Below are 25954 nucleotides of genomic sequence, written 5' to 3' on the forward strand. Positions count from 1 at the left end.
TAGCAAAACTGTTTTCAGCATTGATAATAATAAAACCAATACCATCCAAAGTGTGTGTGGGAGGCTGAGATGAGTGTGTGTCATTGAGAGTGAAATAAAATAGAAAGAAAAAGACAGGGAAAGAATGAAGTGAATGTGTGAGTGTGCGTTGGCAGAAAAATAAGAGGAGAGGAATCAGTAGAGGCTGTGTAAAATTGCTCTTTCTCTCTCTCAGATGTTGCTGCAGAAATACCTTTTATACTGACCACCCTGACATATAAAAACACCCAGCTCTCTCTCTCTCTCTCACACACACACACACACGCACGCTTTATCAAACAAAGCTATAAACACATAGTGCTCTGAATGGAGGAAGTTCACACAGTCACACACACACACACACACACACACACATACTCTTGTTCACGCTTATCTCTGCAGCCCGTTGACCAAACAGAGCTCTGTTGCTACAGTTACCCACTACAGGTAAGAGAAACCCATAGTAAGACGCAGTAAGCCACAGTGACATGCCGTCATAAATGAGGTTACATAATGCGTGATTGTAGAGTATGAGCCCGTAGTGGCACAAATTACTTCTTTAACATCTTTGATCTGCCGTCTGGAAGAAGAGGAAAGTGCTTTTTTCATTTTATTACATTTATGACACAGACGACAGGTAATGACTGAGTCTAACAGGACGTATAAAACAGGACACATCAACCAGTCAGTCTCCAGCAGTGGAAACAGTCCAGGAATGAAAAATAAAAGTTTCATTCATTCACTGCTGAGTCACTTCATCAGCTTGATGTTCATAAACACATGTTGTTCTGTGTTCAGACACTGCTAGGCTCGTGTAACACATCAGGTGTGATTGACATTGCAGCTGAAAGCAGAAGTCAGACTCACATTACAGGCATTACCAACCACAGTTTGCGTTTGAACATGACGTTTAAGGGCAGGTACATGAGTATTTCAAAGTGCTTCCCGCATCATTTTTCATGGCTAACAAAAGGACAAAATTAACCAGTCTGAATCATTCTGATGAATCCTTTGCAAAATAAACTACTGAATCATCATCTGACTCACTTTTCTTTCGGCAAGTTATCATTACTGGCAGTAAAACTAGTATCATTAATAAAAAAATAGCATCATTAATAACTGAAATGTGTTTGGAGAGACATAAAAGTTAAAAATACACATTAGTGTTTGTTTTTTAAATAAATAAATGTGGCAAGCAGGACGAGTCCGGTGTCGTGAGGGATGATGAGTGCCAGCTACGCGCCGCACTGGTCTCGTGTCTCACAGTCCCTCTTCCTCGTCCTGCTTGCCACAATATAAAATGTATCTATATTAATTTATGTTTAAATTAAAAGATTTATTAAATATCTGCATTTATTAATATTGTTTATTTACTTGTTAACATTATGACCACCTTCCTAATAATGTGTTGGTCCCCCTTTTGCTGCCAAAACAGCCCTGACCCATCGAGGCATAGACTCCACTAGACCCCTGAAGGTGTGCTGTGGTATCTGGCACCAAGATGTTAGCAGCAGATCCTTAAAGTCCTGTAAGTTGTGAGGTGGGACCTCAATGGATCTGACTTGTTTGTTCAGCACATCCCACAGATGCTCGATTGGATTGAGATCTGGGGAATTTGGAGGCCAAGTCAACGCCTCAAACTCGTTGTTGTGCTCCTCAAACCATTCCTGAACCATTTTTGCTTTGTGGTGGCGCATTATCTGCTGAAAGAGCCACAGAAACCAGGGAATACCGTTTCCATGAAAAGGTGTAGATGGTCTGCAACAATGCTTAGATAGGTGGAACGTGTCAAAGTAACATCCACATGGATGGCAGGACCCAAGGTTTCCCAGCAGAACATTGTCCAAAGCATCACACTGCCTCCGCCGGCTTGCCTTCTTCACATAGTGCACCTGGTGTCATGTGTTCCCCAGGTAAGCGACGCACACGCACTCGGCCATCCACGGGATGTAAAAGAAAACGTGATTCATCAGACAGGCCACCTTCTTCCATTGCTCTGTGGTCCAGTTATGATGCTCACGTGTCCGCTGTTGCCGCTTTCGGCGGTGGACAGGGGTCTGCATGGGCACCCTGACTGGCCGAGCAATTTGAGCTGCAGTAGCTCGTCTGTTTGATCGGACCACATGGGCCAACCTTCGCTCCCTCATGAACATGAGCCTTGGCCGCCCATGACTCTGTCGCCCGTTCACCACTGTTCCTTCCTTGGTCCACTTTTGACAGATACTGACCACTGCAGACCGAGAACACCCCACAAGAGCTGCAGTTTTGGAGATGTTCTGACCCAGTCGTCTAGCCATCACAATTTGGAACATGTCAAACTCACTCAAATCCTTACGCTTGCCCATTTTCCCTGCTTCTAACACATCAACGCTGAGGACAAAATGTTCACTTGCTGCCAAATATATCCCACCCACTAACAGGTGCCGTGATGAGGAGATAATCAGTGTTATTCACTTCAGCTGTCAGTGGTCATTATGTTATGCCTGATCGGTGTGTGTATATATATATAAATATTATACACATATATACACTAAATAACAAATGTAAACGTGTATTTTTCAATCATATATTAGATACATATTTAATAGTAATATTTTATATTAAACAACATATCCTTAAATTTAAAAAAAGACTGGTAAACCCCCCCAACCCCAATCAGTTTCAAAGTTCTTGCCCTTTTTGCATCAGATGGTCTGAGTACTTTCAGAGTTTTGTGGACTCACCAGGGCGGGTTGCAGTCTCCTCTTCTCCTGGGCGCTGCTGCTGCCGTTTGTGCCGGTTCTTTTGGTGGCCCAGACGAGATCCTGCTCCAACAAAACCACCTCACATTCCTCTCGGAGTCTCCTCCACTTCCTCTCCGTGCTCTGCTCGCCATCCCAGTGCACACACACCTAACGCATAGAGAGGGAGAGGGTTGGTATGTTGCGGATGTATGTACAGACACACAGATACATGTGCAGACACATTGACAGAGCATATGTGTTCACATTAACTTGATTGATGCAGCTAATTAATAGACCATTGATAGGTGATACATCTAATAAATTAGAAACAAATGTCAACACACCAACAGCATACGTCACGTAACCACATAAATACTTGCACACGAACGTCTGCTTGCACGCTCACAACATGAATCCGAAATTAAATTGATTACTTATACTGATGATGAAACCACACACACACACACACACACACACACACACACCAGTTCACACAGTCCTGGCCATATCACTCCAGCTCAGAGCCAAGAAGCACATTTTCATTTGTAGGTCTGAATTCGATGTTCTCACTCATATTTGTCACCTAGAGTGTCATCGCAGCGTCACAAGCGCTGCGTCTGACTGATGACTGAGCCAGACAAAATTAAAACTCACTCACCGGCTGCAGTGAGCCGTCCAGCTCTACTGCAGCATGACAATATTGCTCAATCTGTGGCAGATCTGAATCACAAAGTCACCAAAAAGAAACTCACTATTAACACAGAACTGATCTAGTCCCGCTCCCAGTGATTCAGAATTCATGGTAACTGAGATAACATTAGAAGGTAAGGGTTAAAAAGGGGGGGGGGGGGGTTATCTCTGCTTCTCATCTGTGGTCCGTGTGGAAGGAGAATCCAGCAGGACTGATAATAAATAGCCTACCTAAATAGAATTTGAGAATGATTCAGATGATTTTGTATTTGAATGTTTTGGACATAACTGCATTTAAAGTTTAATTTAGAATATATATTTTGTTCATATAGTTCATTTGATAAGATTGATGCAACCTTTGAAATGTTTGATCCAGAATATTGAATTCAGATCATTTTGGGCATGCAGAAATGTTATTTGACCATTCAAAAGCTCAATTATGGGTGTCATATGTGCATTAAGGAATTCAATATGAACATTCGAATGATCAATACAGAATCATAGGCCTGTTTAATTTGAACTTTTGTATATTTGATTCTGTATTCTTTGGCTAGCATAGGTGCGCTTGAACATCCAACTCAACAACCAAATACATGCATACTAATCAGAATATTTAGTATTTCTGGCCATTCTGGGTACATTTCAATGTTTGATTTAAATGTTTAAATGTTTGATTAAGCATGTTGGACATCATAACTGCATTTTATAGTTTTATTCAAGCTTTGGAATGTTTTTGAATATTTTGGTAAGTGTTTTTCTGTAAGTCTATTTCAGAAGATTCATAATTTGAGCACCGTATTTGAGTAAGTTTGAGTCATATGTTTGTTTATTTTTGTACTGTATCTGCATTTGAAAATTCGAATCGAATCATGCAATTTTTTGGCATTATGGGCACATTTAATGTTGTACCATAGGCATAATCAAAGGTAATATTTTATTTCGATAGCCCACTTTCCTTTCAGACATTCTACTACTAACTAGAAGTAACTTTGTAACTACATGTCAACTATAAGGCATTAGAGTATTAGTAGACAATATTTGAGCAAGTACGTAACCAGCCAGTGTTCAAAAATATCTCCTTACCTGACATTGACATACAGCACCTTCTCTTTTGTCTTGTCGTGCTTAGAAGCATTTACATGTATAAGAGCGTGATCATATAATGTAAAGCTGTTTTCCACGGCCGGAAAAATGATCGAGCTCTTTTTTTTTTTATTGTGCGATTAATTGATTTATTGACTATCGCGACAAGCCTACAGGTAACGCTAATACACACTAAATACACAGTCATGCAATGCTGATGTTGTTAACATTAAAGGGGTGATGAATTGAGAAATCAACTTTCCCTTGAGCCTTTGGTATATAAAAGTTCGTTGTGATATAAGAATATCCTGTAAGTTTCAGAGCTGAAAATGTCCTTGTTAGTCAAAGAAAAGCTTTTATAGACACCAGGCCCAGAAAACGAGATCTCAGAATATGTCGACCATTGACGTAATAGGACGCAGAAGAACCACCTCAAGCCCGCCCACCGACTCGTGGAGCGAAACGGGTCACGCTACCGAGCAGCTCACGTGCGTATGTTTGTTCACTTCATTTCACCGCGGAATCGATTGTAAAAAAGATAGAGGTCGAGACTGGATTTGCAGACATATTGAGATTAAAACACAATGCTGTGCCTTCTATATTGGATCAGACAGGAACGGTGCAACACACTTATGTGAGTAAAACATGTTTTTTATATGTGTTAGTATTGCATTGTTACAGATCATTTGATATCTATTGATTACATACCTTAGCACGCGGTCACAGGCTGGAGGTGTTATTGGTTCATTCGTGAATCGTGATCAGACTTGGACTTGTAACGCCAGCTCGCAAAGCCCAACGTCCCGGGGCTATGTGTTTTTCAGACGGGCTATCACCTTTCTTGCGCGCGTGCACGTGTGTGTGTGTGTGCGGTTTGCGGTTATATTCACTGATGATCTGCGAAATTATACAGAAATAACATTCCAATCAATCACGGATGGATGAGAGATAAATCATTGTGTTTGTTTGATAAAGATATTTTTTGAGTCCTGTGAGCGTTTCCCCAGACGCTTTCAAAACAATTCCTCACGTGTACTGACAGGGGAACGGAAACTCATTAAATATGCAAATCTTATCGAATCCTAGCCGTGGGCGTTTACTTCCAAGTCTTCAGTGCGGCACGCCCATCAAAACCGACCGCTTTTCAGAGAGCCTCAAAACCAAGGCAGAAAATAGCCTATTACTTATTCATTATGATGTTTCTGAATGTAAAAACCACGCAAACGTCATAAGTTGACCCCAGACAACAGTATATAAAAAAAAAGCCAGTTCATGACACCTTTAACAATTTTTGAGAACAAAGTATAACAATAAGAATAATAATTTGCACGGTTTGATGTGATTTGAGGTAATTATTGTAATACTTTTTTTCTCAGTCGGTCAGAACAAAAGTGTCAGACATGTTACTTACTTGTTCAGATTAAATTTTTCGGTGTAACGTATTATTTTGGTCGTACTTCCAAGATAGTAGTAGTATCTGTTATTCTGAAGTACAGTATCCACAGCGGTGCAGTGACAGCCAAGTAGCCTACACATATTGCTCCTCAAAACATTAGATTCATCCGCGCTGAGGAGCCGTGCCGATGCATAACCCACGTGCAGATGATAATAATACCGCAAATAACTGCAATTACAGGATTCAAACAAAGATGGCGACAAAGGGGTGAAACCTACGGACTGCAGCTTTAATATCTGCTAACATTTTATTCGGATGCTTCCCTAACAGACATTCTACTGACTATAAGTAACATTGCAAGTTCATGTCAACTTATTCCACTAACCTTAACCCTAACATAACAGTCCACTAAAACTCTAATGAGAATGTCTATTAGTGGACTATTGAAATAAAAGTGCAACCAAATCAATCATTCACTACATTCTGAACCATTCATAACAGGATCCTCTTGTGTTTTTGAATGAAGATCAGTTCACCTTCCTCTAGTTTGCTCTAGACTTCTAAACTTTCACAGCATATCCATGTGCCTCTGCGAGCCTGTGTGTGTGCGTCAGACAGATGATTTTTGTCTCACACTCCACAGAAAGAGAAAAAAAGTCCTAAAATATCATGCGTTGCAGGGACACATGATGTCATTGGTCAAGATCTTCTGAGCGTGAGAGAGAAAGAACAGAGAAGAGAGAAAAGGGACCATTTTTGAGTTGCTATGCTACCAACATCACTGTCTCTCCATCTCCTTCAAATCCCTTTCTTTCTGATATCTTTCATCCTCACCTTTCCCCTTAATCTTCTCATGGTCTCTTTCACACAAAGACACACTCAAACACTCTCTCTCTCTTGGTGTAAGGATGCATGTCGGACACTGAGGTGATTTACGTGCGCTCTCTTGCCATTATCTCTGAGATGTGTGTGTGCCTGTCTGCCTGACTGAAAGTGTGTGTAAAAAGGGGGAGCGTGGAAGGAAAACAGCAATTATTCATTTAGAGGAGATCATTAGTCATAGGAACCAGTCCTACTGCCTTTTGAATCCTCACACACAGAGCTTCATCTGTCCTGCCAATGTGAAGTGAGTTTACCATCACGTTAGGTTGTCATTTTTCACAGCGGCTGTTTTTTCTGCCGCGCGTGTAATTATGATAATGTATGTGTGGCATCTTTGGATGTGTATGTGTGTGTCTTAGACAGTATTTACAAGATGTGAGTGAGCTAACAAGAGGCTTTTTCCTGTTACTCTCACACACACACACACACACACACACACATACACACATACGTGTCAGCTGTGTGTGTGCGTCGAGCCATTTGGCCATGAAGCGTCGACAAGCTGTAACAGGTCAGAGAAGTGCTTCACACATACAGTCACATGGCCGCGCACACACACGCATACAAACTCGCAGGCGCACCTGCAAATCAACTCAAGCATTGCATACTCACACTTCTGCAGTATCTCTTATTGACAGACTGCAGGAGAGAAACATTTACACACACACACACACACACACACTCACAGTAAACACTTCCCTGAGGCTTGTGGGAGGGAAACATTCACCGGCATCAGATTTCAGCCTGGACCACAGCCAACGCTCAGGAAGAAATGTGCTTATAGCATCAACATTTACGCACACACACACACACACACACACACACACACACACACACACAACCTGACACTGCCTTCCTGTCTGACAAACCACACACTCTTTTTTTACGGGTGGTTTTTGAAGAGATGTACATGTAAATATATTCTGCAAACTGTAATAATCTGTTCCAATCATTTCTGCAACACAATCATTTCTGTGTGTGTGTGTGTGTGTGTGTGTGTGTGTGTGTGTGTGTGTGTGTGTGTGTGTGTGTGTGTGTGTGTGTGTGTGTGTGTGTGTGTGTGTGTGTGTGTGTGTGTGTGTGTGTGTGTGTGTGTCTGTGTAAGGCGAGAGAGAAAGAGTCTGGGGAATAAAAGCATGCTGCCAACATAGTAGTATGAGACTATCATGTGACTTTGTGTGAGTGTGTCCGTGTCTGTTGTACATACTGTCTTTAGCGCTAACACACACACACACACACACACACACATTCACAAACTCTGTGATCCACGGAGGCGCCTCACTGATCAATAATTTACTGAGCGGAGAGCGAGGGAGGAAAGGTGGGCGGGTGAGAGAGAAAGACAGACAGAACAAGAGAGGAAAAAGAGACAGATGAAGACAGTGAAAATGCGAGGAGATTATAAAGTCAACGCACAGAGCTACATGAGCACACAGTGTGTGACAAACATGTTAAATTATTACAGCAAAAAATCTCCTATATGCCATTAAAGGCACAATATGTAAGATTTCTTAAATTGAATATCCAAAAAACACTAGAACAGAGTTATATTTTGTTGACTAGTGTACTTACAATATCGCAAATGTTTCCAAGAATGTTTAAATCCAGAGAAATAAGCTATTTTAACCAGGACATGGACCGTGTCCGTGCGACGCCTATCAATGACATCATACCCGCGTTACCCTCGATTTCCGTTTTATTTTGTAGAAACCATAGTTAATATATTGTGTGTTTTATTAGACAGGTGATCAACTGTTTGGATACATTCATCGACAGGAAACTGATCATTGTTAGCTCAACACAGTTAGTCTTATTGTTTAAATCTCGTTTTCTTGATTTACAGTGAGTATCATGTTTAACATGTCTAATATCAATCTAGCTTGTGCAACAAGCGTTTCAAAGAAGCCGCCGAGCGAACGCACAGAGTGGCATTATAACATAACTTTCAACACACTCAAATGTGTCTAATATGATAAAACAGCGCTGCGTTACTCCACATACGCATGAGCGGAAGAAGCGGAAGCGGCGACTGTGGCATAATAAAAGCTCTGCGAAATCTAGGCGTCATCAAGCTACACCTTTGTTTTGAATAAGCGACCTCTAGTTGCGAAAAATTACATATTGTGGCTTTAAAATCAGTTGTATTTCAACACATTTTAAAATAATGTCATTATTTTCTGTGTAATTTACAAAGATTAAATTGTAAATGAAACTGATAAGTATTGTTTGTATTTAAATAATAATTTATATTAATTGAAATGTAATTACTATGCAATTAAATGAATATGTAATGTGCAACATGAACACTGTGATGTAAAGCTAAAAATGTTTATAAGTAAACTGATCTCATAGTACAGTATTGTTAATTAGCAAAATTACATGCATTATGAGATGAAGGTGTGTGTGTGGTTAGGTGTGGTGGAGGACTGTGTCCTGCATGTGAGACTGTGTGTGTGTGTGTGTGTGTGTGTGTGTGTGTGCGTGTGTGTGTGTGTGTGTGTGTGTGTGTGTGTGTGTGTGTGTGTGTGTGTGTGTGTGTGTGTGTGTGTGTGTGTGTGTGTGTGTGTGTGTGTGTGTGTGTGTGTGTGTGTGTGTGTGTGTGTGTGTGTGTGTGTGTGTTTATGAGGACACACATGTATAATTGTACTTATTACACTGGTATTACAAGGTAAACATGAAAAACATTTGAGATGTGCTCATATTTGAAATAGCTTAAAAAACATATTAAACAATGTTTTATTAAACATGTACAAATACAGAATGTTTCCTGTGATGGGTAGGGCTATAGAATGTACAGTTTGTACAGTATAAAAACCATTATGCCTATGGTATGTCCTCACTTAGACAGCAAACCAAACCTGTGTGTGTGTGTGTGATGAAGGTGTGACCCAGACACACTGCTAGTGAACATAATAATGATTTGATGAGCTGCAGTAAGTGTGTGTGACAGCAAAGGAAGACGAGAGAGGACATAGTGTCCTTTGATACCCTCATATTATACTACTGAAGCAGCAGCAGGCATTCTTTCACAGGAGGGGTGAGCGTTGGACACCTTGTGCAGCTCTAGGTCAGCGCTCCAGTCCCGTGACTGTGATTCTGTCATGCATAATATTCCACAGTTTAAACAAACACTCTCTCTTCTGTCTGCCAAACACGCACACACACATGCTCTCTCTCACTTTCACACTCTCTCCTACGCACATATAAAGACATGCAAACATTCACACAGATACCGTGAGAGTTAAAGAGACGAGCACGATTACACAAACATCCGAAACAACCACACATACAGCCACTGAACTCCCCAGGGCCCTTGAATCAAAAGATGAAGACGATTTCGCAGATTCTGCAGGACTAATAGGAGATTCTCTTTCACACAAACACACACACACAGACACATCCATGCAAGTAATGCATCATCAGAAGTAGAAATGACAGAGTGGGAGTTAAAACAGCTTTGTATTGTCATGTGTGTGCCTCAGCAAAGCTTAGATCTACAATCACACAGCCTGAGCTGGACTTCTTATGCATTTCAGGAGATAAGCTACAGTGCACACACACACACACACACACACACAAAATCTGTCTGCTCTGCAGAATCACACATTGCTTCCCTGGCAAAGCTTCAAACCATCTGCCAAAGGTCAAGGGTCAAATGAAAAGAAAGCTGTATATAGAGCACACTGACACACACATTTTGCATACAGCCAGACCCTAGAGGGTCACATAAACATATAAACAAGTATTCACACCTTAAGTCAATAAGGCATTAGAAAGAGAGAGAGATTGTTTGAAAATGTTTTCCTTCTCTCCGCGTGATCTGATGAAATTCAACCCGTGTCTCTGACACTGCAGAACCATATATCGGTGTCTGTGTGTGTGTGTGTGTGTGTGTGTGTGGAGTGGACAGACTCACACACGTGCAGAGAGCTGGAATATGGCCCTCAGTGTGAACACATGCACGGACGGGGAGGGGGAGAGGAGTGCTTAAATAGAGCACAGTACAAACACACACACAACCAGAGCGAAAGAGAAAAAGACAAGACAGAGATGAGGCCAAGCGGAGACATCTGGCTTTAGTTAATTCAGTGCAGAACAGAATTAGAGTATTATCAGAGCGTGCCGATAAAACACACACAGCTGAAATTAATAAATGTCTGCATCAGACGAATGAGATCACAGGACAAATATCACTGCAACATACTTGTGCAATCCAAACAGAAACACTGTCCGCACAAATAAATCCTCCATCACAACTGTGTGTATCAAGTGGGTTAGACTGCGATACAGATTCTGTGTTAACTATTTTACAAGAGGCCGAGCGATATTGTGAATATTGTTATGGCTAAAAGGGTATGATGCGCTGCATTACAACTAGGGCTGCACAATATATATTGAAATTATCTAAATATCGCAAACGTTCATATCGCGATATGCATATCGCAACGGCACGCAATATCTGAATGATTTTAATAGGCTACTTCAACATTGTGAAAAGTGTACATTCTAGGTCGACGCATATAGCAGAAAATAGACTGGGCACACGACTGTTACTTATGTGACTTTCTTGACATAAAAAAGTGTTATTAAACACAATAACTTGCAAAAAGACATTCGCTGTCTGCTGTCTGACACACACACCGAAACGTGCGCACAAGCCGCCTCTCTGAAAGCGTTTGATCCCTTCAGTTCTGTTTCGTGTCTTGTTACGAACTCAAACTGTCAAATACACACACAGTTGTGTCAAAATGGCTGTCTTGATGAGTATTCATGTAAACACAGTCAGTTATGATAGTTATGATATGCTTTAAGTGAACGATAGCAGTTGGGGAAAGAAACCAAATGTGTGTCAATAGGATCCGTGCATTAGGTCTTAAAGTGACAGCCTGCTAATACAGTAAACCTGCCGCTGTCTGTCACTCTTGGCTGAATAACCTTTGTAGCTTTATTATGTATCAGTGTATTCATGTGAAGACTTAAAATTAAGATAACAAAAATAATCGTCCACCTCTAGTTCGGGTGTTTTTGTTTACCTGGATGTTCTTGATGTTAAGATTTAGGTAGATATAACTATATATTACCAAGTCAAGCAAAGAGTTTTTGATATTTAAATATTGGCATAAAAATGTTTTGTTTGTTTACATTGATGTTAAAATTATAATGTCAGATTTGTGACATTCATTTTTGCTAAAACACAGCTGGTCACTTTCAGAAGTTTTTCCAGAAAGAATGTGAAACACATAAATGGTATCATTCTCAGTATTTAAATAACTTTTTTAATATAATTTAAATAGATGTTCCACACTTAAAGCAATATCGTATCGCATATCGAATATCGCATTTTTCTTCAATATCGCACAGCCATAATTACAACACACAATCACATTATAGAACTGTCTATTTGCTTTTCATAGTCAGAAATCGAATGTAATATGACTGATTCAAGCTAAAAACATTAGGTCACACCAACACAATCCTAGGGCAAAACTATTTACTGTCAAATTAGTGGGTAATTTGTATTAATTCGTACGATCTCCATTGTACGTTTTAGGATCTGATTACCTGATGTTATGTTTAGGGGTGAGGTTTGGGGATGCTTTCTTTTTAAATAAAAAGTGTACGATTAACATCATTCATACAATATCACCACCTTGTAAAATAGTTCCATTTTCCTGCGAGTAGGGTCATTTTAAGGGTCAATAGACCCAATTTTAATGTTTTTTTTTGTTTTGTTTTTTAAATATGCATCATTATAATGATACTGGTTTCCAAGTTTCAAGTTTTCCAAAAATGTAACGGTTAGTTCATCCTAAAATTAAATTTTCCCTCATTCCTTTCCAAAGACTTTCAATCATCTTCGATACACTTTAAAAGGTCTAAATTAAATCAGTACAACATATACAGTGATTGTGTCTAATCAGAAGACTTAAAAATCACTTGATAAATATGAATTATTTGTCTTTATGAACTTTTTGAAGCCTCAAAATGTGGACTTTCAAAGGATGGACAGAATCTCTCATGTTTTATTAATACCTCACTTATAGTCTTCAGTTCTACCTTGGACCGCAAACCCATCGGCTACGCCATGTCTCCACCTGGGACCACCATCTCCTCTGGTCCACACGAATGTCTTTGAGGGTGAGTAAATGATGTCAGAACATTCATTTTTGGGTGAACTGGTCCCTTTAAATATATTAATTCAAAGCTGTTAACATTTTAGTAATTGTGTAGTTTAAACAGCTAGTATGCCATATTGACCCATCAGCATCCAGGACTGCAACGGTTTTATAATATCTCACATGTCCATTTATTATCCCATTAAAAGCTCCTGTAGTTTTAAAATAATGCATATAAGCCGTCAAGCCAGGACACATTGCAGATTGTTGGAAATTCATGCAAAGCAGCGCTTGTGGTAAACCCATGTGAATACAGCACAGTAAAACAACAGGTTGTGAAGGAGATGAGAAGCATTAGGAGATATCTCTCTGTGTGTGTGTGTGTGTGTGTGTGTGTGTGTGTGTGTGTGTGTGTGTGTGTGTGTGTGTGTGTGTGTGTGTGTGTGTGTGTGTGTGTGTGTGTGTGTGTGTGTGTGTGTGTGTGTGTGTGTGTGTGTGTGTGTGTGTGTGTGTGTGTGTGTGTGTGTGTTTGTGTGTGTGTGTGTACTACTAACACGGCAGGAGGTTGTAACTCAGGGAAAGCTGTCAGTCACACGGCTTAGCCGCTGTTGCCACGGGGACATTGTCTAGCCAATGGTGTAAAAGACACGAGTCCCCAAAGACAAACACACACTAACACACACATGCAGCATTTACAATCTCATGAAAAACAAACACATAAATACACCAGGAGAGGAAACCGACAGCTGTTCCGATAAAATCCCCAAGCTTTCGTGTATATTCTCCAGCTTTAAAAATACAACCATTACACCAGAGAGATTTTTCATAGCAGACGTAAGACTACAGTACTATATGATTGCGGTTTTATCTAAAAGAATTGACTTCAGAGGGTGAAATAAACTCTCATACAGTGAGAAAATCCTGTTGGTGTGAGTTTACAACCACAAAGACCTTAAAGAAATACACACACACACACAATACCGCACCTGTACTGGGAAAATGAATGACAGATAAGCACACACATGAATGCAAGCCTCTGCCAATCAATCAGACTGCACATGATCTGAGCAGCCAAGCCAGTAATTCTCTCTCTCTCACACACACACACACACACACACACACACACCCACACTCACACAGCTGGGAGCAAACGACAGCGTGACTATTAACGCACTGACATCAGAGAGAATGAATAAAACGGTCCTACAGACAAACACAAACCATCTCGTTCACGATGGGCACTTATATGACAGATCCAACCTTTCTATGGAAAAAACTGCATAATTACGCTCTCTTTTCACACCCCATTGGAATACCTAATGCACATTTGATTTACACCTTAAATGTCAATGAAACAAACTGTCTTGTTCGCTGAGTTGCGCAGTACGATCCTCAGACCTGGGGAGTGATCTGCTCTTTCGCGGGGCACTAGTGTAGGAGGAAAGTGAGCCTTTGACCCTCATAATTAGCTTCACAGTTGAAAAAATGCAAATACTGTGCCGGTTCAATCCAACTGAACTGTAATGGCTTTACTGGAGCCAACGTGCATTTAGCGCATTTAGTAACATGCAGGATTCCCACAGTTCTTCAATAATTAATATCCATGGCTTTTCCGGTCGTTCATGTCGGCTTTAAGGATTTTTTAAAACAGTTCTCTATAAGCAATCTGTAGCCAAATATAACACATACAGTATACATAAACATATGCATACATGGGGTCAATTACAGTTGTAACTACAGAAAATTATTACAGATGTAATTACAAGCAGGTGCAGTACGTTTTAAAAATAAGTACAATGTAAAAACATATATGCACATAATAGGTGCATTATATCAAATGTTAGTACATAGTAATTACAGACGCGTAATACAAAGTCAGTCCATATACATATTATATTTATTATAGGGCTGTCAAAAGATTAATCGCGATTAAATCGCATCCAAAATAAAAGTTTGTGTTTACATAATATATGTGTGTGTACTCTGTTAATTATTATTTATGTATAAATACACACACAAGCATGTATATATTTAAGAAAAAAATATTATCTTTATATATAAAACATTTATATTTATATATATTATAGATTATATAAATGTATATACAGTATATACATGCAAATATTTCTTAAATATATACATGCTTGTGTGTGTATTTATATATAAATAATAATTAACAGAGTACACACACATATATTATGTAAACACAAACTTTTATTTTGGATGCGATTAATCGCGATTAATCTTTTGACAGCCCTAATTTATTACTTTTACAATTTCTGAAAATCACGATTTCAAAATTCCTATTTTTTAAAGCCACAATATGTAATTTTTCGCAACTATGGTCGCTTATTCAAAACAAAGGCGTAGCTTGACGACACCTAGATTTCGCAGAGCTTTTATTATGCCACAGTCGCCGCTTCCGCTTCTTCCGCTCATGCGTATGTGGGATTTATCATATTAGACACATTTGAGTGTGTTGAAAGTTATGTTATAATGCCACTCTGTGCGTTCGCTCGACGGCTTCTATGAGACGCTTGTTGCACAAGCTAGATTGATATTAGACATGTTAAACATGATACTCACGGTAAATCAAGAAAACGAGATTTAAACAATAAGACTAACTGTGTTGAGCTATATAACAATGATCAGTTTCCTGTCTATAAATGTATCCAACCTAGTATATCGGGCCGATATTTGCGATTTTTACGTGTATCAGCATCGGCCGATACAGGGCTGCTGCGTTCGCCGATATTTTTTCCCCTGCATTATTTACAGACGGGCGTCCACAGGGCAGCTCTCACCGTCTTCAAACTGTCTTGCTCTCCCTCTCTCGCGCATATTAATCAAGATCAATTGAGAATTGACACGATGGTAAAAGGACGAAAGACTGAAGTTTCACGTGGAGCATTGGGAGATTTTTTCCTGAATTACCGCCGGTGTTGCTCTACAAGAGATTAAGTTAAGTGCACCTACACTCTAAAAAATGCTGGGTTAAAAATAACCCAAATTGGGTTGAAAATGGACTAACCCAGCAACTGGGTTATTTTAACCCAGCGATTGGGTTGTTTTAACCCAGCGGTTGGGTTGTTTTAAGCAAACATTTAACCCAACCGCCGGGTCAAAACAACCCAATTGCTGGGTTAGTCCATATTCAACCCAACTTGGGTTATTTTTAACACAGCATTTTTAGAGTGTAACCATTAAATGACTAGGTTGTAAATAGTTTTAAAATTAAGTATAGTACAGTCAGTGTGCACTTTTTATGCTGCTTGCTTGTTGATACTGTGTGCAATAGTGTAATTATTTTATTAATGCTTAAATATTTATTTTCAGAATTTATTTTCACCACTGAACTCTTTTTTTCTTGTTCTACCTCACCTGTTTTTACTATTTGTTAAATATTGTTTTTTTTTAGTTCAATGAATGTTCCTTTTTTAAATTGTAAATTTTAAATTGTTATCATCATGATCATTGTGTCATTTTTATAATGTAAATTGAGGGAGCAAAAGCAGTATCGGCTCCAAATATCGGCTCAAGAAAATCGGCAGCCCGTATCGGTCATCGGCTAAGGCACTAAAAAATCCATATCGGTCGATCCCTAATCCAAACAGTTGATCACCTGTCTAATAAAACACACAATATATTAAAGCGTATTTGGTGTTTCTATGGTTTCTACAAAATAAAATCGTAAATCGAGGGTAACACGGGTATGATGTCATTGATAGGCGTTGCATGGACACGGTCCATGTCCTGGTTAAAATGTATGATTTCTCTGGATTTAAACATTCTTGGAAACATTTAGGATAATGTAGCCTAAGTACACAAGACAACAAAATATTTAACACTGCTCTAGTGGTTTTTGGATATTTTAATCCACTAATCTTACATAGTGTGCCTTTAAGTTTTCCCTGACCCTGGGAATCCTGAATGTGGATACACACCAAAATATTACAATTCTAGTAACAGATATTAGCCTACATGATGTTGTAATTGAGTACTATTGATCGTTTATGTCCCATTACAAACACAATTACGTACTAACTGCAGTTGTTCATTAGTTATTTGGCAGTGCTTACATTTGTAAACACATTAAGGCTGTAATAATGTAAAGTGTGTTCTTTCTTTCTCACAGTATTTAAGTAAATATCAATAAGATACAAGGAATGTGATGACAACTCGTGATGAAGCTTCCCCGGTGCTTGTGGTGAAGTGATGGCGCTGCAGTCTCACAACAGCTGATTAGTCTGAGTGAAGCCACACACACACACACACACACAAACAAACAGTTGTTTTTTCTCTCTATCATAGTAACACGCCCAGCCCTCGACTCATAGTAAAAGCCGCCCGAATGTTTATTGGCGAAACAACTGACAGAAACAAACGTATCACCTTTCAATACAATCAACTATCGCCGTAATATCAGTTAGTTCCGTCAAACTTTCCTTCTGACAAGCAAGCGAAAGGCAATTTGTAGAAGTTATATCAACTGAAATGGACTCACGATGAGCGTATGTTGAAAAGTTTTCCTTAATAAGAGTAATAGTGTTAAGTTTTACCGTTAGCAGCGCAGGGGAGTCAGTGGTCGCGCGGATGACACCGGCTCTCCAGTTCCAGCGCGAGATGCCCGCGAGCTCCAGCGGCTCTCCGCCGCTCGCGCACAGGCAGCGCTTCCCCACCAGCTCCAGCGCCATAGTCCCGCTAAAGTGCGAGAAATGGTCCGCGGACAACAAACAAACTTCCTCCTACTGTGTGCTAAGGTGTTGGCACATTATTAAATGATGGTGATTAAAAGAAGATTCTTGTGTGTTTGAAAACAGGGGGGGGTAAATTCCCTGCATACGTTCTCTAGCGGACGCTGATGTCTATGTGCGCCGAGAAACTGATTTACACTGGGAGTAGTAACAGTCATTATGGCTCCCTCTCACTCACACACACACACACTCTCTCTCTCTCTCTCTCTCTCTCTCTCTCTCTCTCTCTCTCTCTCTCTCTCTCTCTCTCTCTCTCTCTCTCACTCACTCACTCACTCATACGTGGTATTCATCCGCCCCTATTAAAGCACACGGGACTTTCAAACCGCAGCGAGCGGACATGTCCGTCCGCCAGACTTGAGCTCACTCCTCTTTTGGAGGCATTGCCACAGAAAAGTAGACCCTCGTTTGCGTTTATATCCTGCACTTGAACTTCTTAATCACATGTTAAAATTACAGTTGGCTTTGATTGGTTGGTTTTATCCAAAACTGCACACAAAACAAAAACGATCTATTTTAGATACTGGGTCATTGATTCGGTATTATTTCAGACCCCTTGCCTTTTTAAAGTGGTGGTTCACCAAATTTAAACGTTAAAAGCTTTTCACAATACTTTGGTATGTTCATTATGATAAAATAATGTCTTATTTCTATCGTGCACTAAGCTTTTGTCACGTCCCTGAGGCACTTCCATGAATTTGTACTTGGAAAATATTTAACAAAATGTGCCTATAATATTTGGCAAAATTGTAAGTATTTATTTGTGTTACTTAAAAATAAAAAGACCACAGACACATAATTTGTCTATTTTTAACTTCAGTCCCATACAAATGTGAGAATTATCATAAACATTACATTTGTAGTTATTAAATTGTTATGAGGGACACATGAGCATTTGTTTTATTTTGTGTAAATCCTTTTCGTCCATTAGAGGGTTGAGAAAAAAGATGTTTAAATCTGAGGGAAAAAAGTTTGATATGTGCCTAATGATGTGGGGTATATTAGAAAATTAATTATATGTAGTTTAAAAAATAATAAAATCAAGGATTAAATATTACCGAATCCCAGGAATGACCCTACAGTTTACCAGACTGTTTGCAAATATTCCCAATGGACCCTTTTCACAGACTGTGATGACGCATTTTAACCGTCTTCCGCATCGTAAAATCCTGCAGTTTGTAATATTTTCATTTTTTTAAATGTACATTTATAACACTATACTTAATGTTATATTATTCCCGCTTTGCATCAAATTTAAAAAAAATGTGAGGGTGTTTTTTTCCCCATTTTTTGAAAGTTGTAAAAACACTAGTGTTTTTCTTTTGCTATTTGAGCAAATGGAAACACAAAAAGTATTTAATGTAGTCTCTCATTCATTGCTATAAGTTTACCCAACTATGATGACTTCCGCTTCTGAGAAACCCGGAAAAGGGTCAATGCAACTGCACATTCTTTATTTTTAGCCAGGGATACCAAACCTTTTTTCCGTTGAAAATGCCATATTTCCTGAACTGCAACCTAATCTCATTCACCTTTCAGATGTGTTTTATTCTAATGTAGCATAATATTTTGTTCTGTTATTGATCTGCCATGATCCGTTGGGTATATACAACTATCAGGCATAACATTATGACCTAATAATGTGTTGGTCCCCCTTTTGCTGCCAACAGCCCTGACCCGTCGGGGCATGGACTCCACTAGACCCCTGAAGGTGTGCTGTGGTATCTGGCACCAAGATGTTAGCAGCAGATCCTTTAAGTCCTGGCCTCTGTGGACCAGACTTGTTTGTACAGCACATCCCACAGATGCCCGAAATTGAAATTTGGAGGCCAAGTGAACACCTCAAACTCGTTGTGCTCCTCAAACTATTTCAAAACCATTTTTACTTTGTGGCAGGCGCATTATCTGCTGAAAGAGCCACAGCCACCAGGGAATACCGTTTCCATGAAAAGGTGTACATGGTCTGCAACAATGCTTAGGTAGGTGGAACGTGTCAAAGTAACATCCACATGGATTGCAGGACCAAAGGTTTCCCAGCAGAACATTGTCCAAAGTGGACAGAGGTCAGTATGGGCACCCTGATGGGTCTGTGGCTATGCAGCTCCATACATAACAAACTGCGATGCACTGTGTATTCTGACACCTTTCTATCAGAACCAGCATTAACTTCTTGAGCAATTTGAGCTACAGTAGCTCGTCTGTTTGATTGGACCACACGGGCCAGCCTTCGCTCCCCACGTGCCTCAATGAGCCTTGGCCGCCCATGACCCTGTCGCTGGTTCAACGCTGTTCCTTCCTTGGACCACTTTTGATAGATACTGACCAGGAACACCCCACAAGAGCTGCAGTATTGGAGATGCTCTGACCCAGTCGTCTAGCCATCACAATTTGGCCCTTGACCGCTTGTTCATTTTTTCCTGCTTCTAACACATCAACTTTGAGGACAAAATGTTCACTTGCTGCCTAATATATCCCACTCACTAACAGGTGCCGTGATGAAGAGATAATCAGTGTTATTATCGGTCATAATGTTATGCCTGATCAGTGTATTCATCTGTATAAAGTTGCTAAAAGCTGGTGTTAGTGGTTAATTCTGTATCAGATGACTGTAGTGTATACTCGGAGTGGTTGATGTCCTTGGGCATGACTGGTGTTGTCATGTGAATGGTAAAAATAAACTGACTTATGCAAGTATCATATTTGCATGGTAACAATGAGGAAACTATTATTCTCGATGTCTACACTCTCAAATCGTATGCCATATATAACCTTCTCAGTTTATGAATGTTTGGGAAATTCAACTGTCCCTTGACAGGGAGGAAGGACATTAAAAAGGTGTGCATTTGAAAGTAAGCCACGTGGAATTTTGGAAGTAGGACTAGCTGTCTACAAAAATATTAAATAATTATTTTGAATATTTTACATTTATATTAAAATAGCAAATTATATGTAATAACTGCACGAAATGTAAGGGTCCGGTTCCTCAGTTTGTATCAGACAAGTGCAGCTGTGGTTATCCTGCCCCCTGCTGGTTATAACTCGACTTGTTCAACTGGCGTCACGGTGTGGGCTATAAAAAATACTGCGGCTCCAAAACTATTTTTAAAATGACATTGCATTAAATAACAAAATATTAAACCAACTGGGATCTGGCATCTGCTGGAAATGTAGTGATGTGACTTTTAATAATTTGATAAATGACGTTCCCCTCAACAAGTTCACAATGGCGACAGATATAGTCCCACTTGATTTGATACTTGATTAATTTGATTAAGTGTGACTTTAGTGTCCACTCCACTACTTTTGGACCATTATACCCAGCTAACAAGGAACGTTCTCAGAACTTTTAGACAACTTTCAATATTCTAACATTCTAAAAGTTTATCACAAAGTTCTAAACTAACATTCTTCTAGTAACGTCCGTTCGGCGTTATCTGATCTTTAATAATAGTCTCAAGATGTTAGAATTAAACGTTATTTATTAATTCATTTATTTATGAAACATTTTAGTTGGATGTTTATCTTTTAAACGTACGCGTTCCAGAAAACATTCAAAAGTAACATTCCCATTATGTTCTCAAAATGATGAGATGGAATATCACCTTAATGTTTGCATAAAGTTTTTAAAAGACATTTGTTTGTTTTGAACTTAAAGAAATAAGGTTTTCATAACTTAATGGAACGTTAGCAAAACGTTCTTAGAATATTTTTTGGTAGATGGGTAGCAGGTTCATCTGATCTTGCCAATAATCAATAATAATAAATAGAACACGTGGATGGTTTGAGGATTGTTTACAAATCTCCTGCCGCACGTGACAGGGGCGTTTCCTTTGTGGAGCTCAACCCCCTTGTTTTTTTCCTCCCATTCATTTCTCATTCAGTACTTCCTGTGAAAGGTAAACAAATGGCGCTCCGCAACTCAAACCTCAAAATGATTCAAAATGTAAGTCGAATGCGGGAATTTAAGAGTTTAAAATGCCCGGACAGAAGAGGAAATATAATGTTCGCTTTCCACCTGTGAGTATTTCTGTATTTCCAAGGTTTGATGCTTTGTGAATCCATCATCAACTCTGCTGCTCAGATGAGCGACACCGAACATCTCATCCTCCTGTTCTCCTCTTGGCCAGGGACGCATTAAGAAAATAATGCAGAAGGACACAGAGGTTGGGCGAATCGCCACAGCGGTACCAGTCCTCATATGTATCCTTTAAACCCTGAATGTTGAATGCTGGTTGAATCACTTCTAGTCTTTTTGCTAGTTGAACATTTTAAAGAATGTAAACAACTCTCTTCGGGGTTTTAATGAAGGTACATCTAAGAAGGATATTTTTTAAAGTTTTGCATAATAACATTATTTTCATTAGACGTAAATGGAGGTTCGAAGTTGACTCTAAAAGAGTCGATTCCTCGACTCTGACTCTTCGCTTCTTTTGTTCTAACGACTCCTTGGTTCATAATTATAGAACGCTAAAATAAAACCATCTGTCTCTCTGTCTGTCTGTCTCATCTATCTATCTATCTATCTATCTATCTATCTATCTATCTATCTATCTATCTATCTATCTATCTATCTATCTATCTATCTATCTATCTATCTATCTATCTATCTATCTATCTATCTATCTATCTATCTATCTATCTATCTATCTATCTATTTGTCTGTCTCATCCATCCATCCCTGTCTTGTCTATCTATCTATCTATCTATCTATCTATCTATCTATCTATCTATCTATCTATCTATCTATCTATCTATCTATCTATCTATCTATCTATCCATCTATCCATCTATCCATCTATCTATCTATCTGTCTGTCTGTCTGTCTGTCTTTCTGTCTGTCTGTCTATCTTGTCCGTCCATCCATCCATCCATCCATCCATCCATCCATCCATCTTTCTGTCTCATCCATCCCTATCTATCTTTCTGTCTCATCCATCCCTATCTATCTATCTATCTATCTATCTATCTATCTATCTATCTATCTATCTATCTATCTATCTATCTATCTATCTATCTATCTATCTATCTATCTATCTATCTATCTATCTATCTATCTATCTATCTATCTATCTATCTATCTATCTGTCTATCTATCTATCTATCTATCTATCTATCTATCTATCTATCTATCCATCTATCCATCCATCCATCCATCAAATTATCAAATTATGACAATTCCTTCATATTGCTGTTATGTTCCATGACTGCACATTTAGCTAAAGCTTTAGAAATGTTCCTGAGATCTCTTCTCAGCATGACCGGCAAAATAACCCAATCCAGGAACAGCAGAGTGATGTCCATCAATCACATGTGAGGTTCAAAACAGGCATCCTCCTGTCTTAAATAACCATTCCTATGTGTTGTCCACTGTTATGTGAGTCTGTGTCCTGTCCATGTGTCCGTTCTTTTATTATACTTGCCTAATCTTTGTAGGAAACAGTGCATTCATTCAGAGAAGCTGTTTGACTTCCTGAAGGATTTGGCAGATCAAGCCTCCACTGCGTCAAAACCAAAGTGCAAAACTAAGGGCAAATGGCAGTCACACAGGTACAGTGTAATTTATTCAAATGTTCAGGTGCCCAGGAAATGAAATAGTCAATGGGTGCCCAATCCTGTTCCTGGAGTTCCTGCAAAGTTCAGGTTCAACCCTGATCAAACACAAAATGAAGATCTTCAGGAGCAGCAGGGTTAGATCTGAAGTCTGCAGGCAGATCTCCAGGAACAGGATTAGGCCATGGTCCATACAAGCAATCGATGGCTGTGTCCAAAACCACATACTCTCACGAGTAGGAACTTATTTTGAATAGGTAATTACTTTGCAGCTGCTATAGTTACTTTTACCTTCTCTTTTATGGATACTGTGAATTCAGACACACTTCTTTTATACTGTTTTTCGCTTATATAGTGGGGAAGTATGCGATTGTGTGGATGTAGCCATTGTAATGAAATGATGTTCCTTTAGGAAACGGTGGCAAAGTGTGTCTATCAAAGCCAGGTCACCTGAGAGGGAGGAGCCACCCCAAAAAGCCACCAATGATGTGGCCATCAACAGTGATTCATCCAGTGTAAGTGACTCTGCACCTATTAATGCCATTTTTAGATGTAATTTAAAGGATTAGTTCACCCCAAAATGAAAATGTCCTGATAATTTACTCACCCCCATCTCATCCAAGATGTTCATGTCTTTCTTTCTTCAGTCGAAAAGAAATTGAGTATTTTGAAGAAAACGTTCCAGGGTTTTTCATCATATAATGCTTTTCAGTTGCAAACAAAATGCTGAAGGTCCAAATCAATGCAGTTTCAAAGTGAAGGGCTTCAGAGTCTCTGCGTGATCCCAGATGAGGAATAGGGTCTTATCTAGCGGAACGATCTGTCATTTTAAAAAAAAAGAAAATGAATATACTTTTTAACCTAAATTGTTTATCTAGTGCAGCTCTGCGAGGTGCTAAGCATGTTTAAAAAAGCGCTCGTGTGAAGATTAATAAAAATGCCCTGTAGCCAAAAAAAGATAAAACAACGGTATATCCCTAATTTTGAAGTTGAAAAGTGAGTGTTTTTGGTAAAGGGTTTTTTTTTTTTAAATGACCGATCGTTCCGCTAGATAAGACTCTATTCCTCATCTGGGATCACGCAGAGACTCTGAAGCCCTTCAAAGAGCTTTGAAACTGCATTGATTTGGACCTTCAGCATTTTGGTTGCAACTGAAAACTATTATATGATGAAAAACCCTGGAACGTTTTCTTCAAAATACTTGATTTCTTTTCGACTGAAGAAAGAAAGACATGAACATCTTGGATGAGATGGGGGTGAGTAAAATATCAGGACATTTTCATTTTGGGGTGAACTAATCCTTTAAGTCTTAGGTGTCCCCAGAATGTGTCTGTTAAGTTTCATCTTAAAATACCGCACATACCCCCCTCACATTTTTTGTGTTTATACTGTCAAATACACACGGGTCTTGTTCACTGTTGTCGCCTACGAAAACAATATAGCAGTGCCGTGGGTGGAAACGTGCAGATTAATGGGCGGCAATATTATAATAATATCCCCTTCCTACGTCAGAAGAGGAGAGAAATCTGAGCGGCTTGTGTTTTCACATGTTTGCAGAGAAAGGCTTAACAAAAAAGTTGTCCTTTTCACTTTTTCTGGGTTGGTAGATGCACCGGGGACCCGATTATAGCACTTCAACATGGAAAAAGTCTGATTTTCATGATATGTCCCCTTTAAGAAATTTAATGCGAGATATTTGTATTTTCAATGTTGATCATCTTCATGAGAGATTCATTCTTGATGTGTTTCTTTATCAGGAGTCTGAGCTGTTCATCTGCTTGGAAACTCATTCACCTTGACCGGGCTTCTGAAAAGGTGAGATTCATACCGACAAGTTCATGTGTATTACTAACATGACAATGTTTAATTTTTCATTTTATTCTTATTTAAGTTTCGCAAGACGCAACAATCTCTCACTGAAAACTGCAGTATTATTCTTGAAGACCCAACATCCTTTTGGGAGGGTTGTTAGCTATTATTATTCGTAAATATTTAATTTTTAAGTTGTGAAATTGCTCTGTTGTGGTATTATAATGAGCATGAAATTAATGATATATTTTTTGCTTTCATTGTTTGTTTGTTTTTTCAAATTTTCCAGGGAGTTTTAAATTCCAATATGGATGAAAATCATTTGTTTATTATATAATAGAGATTTTGTGATCGTGAGCAGCTCCACTATTTTTTTTCCCAGTTGGATTCATAATTAAAACTGTAGTTTGAACTGTCTAATGTTTATAAGCTGACTTATGTGATACAATATTTATAGATAAAGGTAAATATTAATTTTCTTTTTCTATCATCTTTAAAAGTCACTGGTTTTATTAACCATTAATTATCCACAGTAGGTTGCAGGGTTCTTTAAGCGGCATATTGTATGACGAGGTCAATTGTATTTTATAGTGAATATTCTATAAAGTATGTTTTAAGATGGCGATATTACACAATATTGTATAAATATGCATTTACTACTCTTAACCTAACTACTGTGATAAATGACAAATGAGACGATGTGTAGTAAAAAAAAAAGTTTAAAATAATCAAGAATCTATTACAAATATTGTTGCAAATTGTCTGAATAAAATATCTGAGGATGATGTTTCAAAGGTACTTTTATTTAAAGTAAATTATGCTCTTTGTATGGTCAAGAATATACAAGAAACATAAAAAAAACTCAATAGGCTGTAAGCCTGGATCATAATTTGGGGCAGTTACTGAGTGACTTTAAATTAGTTTGTGGTTTCC

The 25954-nt window shown here is 38.9% G+C and overlaps 2 protein-coding genes across 2 annotated transcripts in view; one reads left to right on the plus strand and one right to left on the minus strand.

Moving 5' to 3' along the window:
- The window catches only part of jmjd1ca (jumonji domain containing 1Ca), an 88113-nt gene extending 70311 nt beyond the window's left edge, over window positions 1-17802 (minus strand). Inside the window, exons 1-2 of the mRNA XM_079833416.1 lie at window positions 17468-17802; window positions 2742-2909 (exon numbers count right to left, since the gene is read on the minus strand). Of these exons, the coding sequence (XP_079689542.1) occupies window positions 2742-2909; window positions 17468-17602 (303 nt within the window). The 5' untranslated portion in view covers window positions 17603-17802. The remainder of the gene's footprint in view (window positions 1-2741; window positions 2910-17467) is intronic.
- Window positions 17803-21505: 3703 nt separating this feature from the next.
- Window positions 21506-25811, plus strand: LOC307136438 (uncharacterized protein). The gene is made up of 7 exons (XM_079833455.1): window positions 21506-21605; window positions 21703-21862; window positions 22879-22972; window positions 23096-23209; window positions 23625-23727; window positions 24970-25027; window positions 25104-25811. The coding sequence occupies exons 2-6, from the start codon at window positions 21808-21810 to the stop codon at window positions 25009-25011; spliced, it is 408 nt and encodes a 135-aa protein (XP_079689581.1). The 5' UTR covers window positions 21506-21605; window positions 21703-21807; the 3' UTR covers window positions 25012-25027; window positions 25104-25811.
- The last annotated feature ends 143 nt before the right edge of the window (window positions 25812-25954 follow it).

Source organism: Gobio gobio, assembly GCF_949357685.1.
Source record: "Gobio gobio genome assembly, chromosome: 13".
Lineage (NCBI taxonomy): Eukaryota > Metazoa > Chordata > Actinopteri > Cypriniformes > Gobionidae > Gobio > Gobio gobio.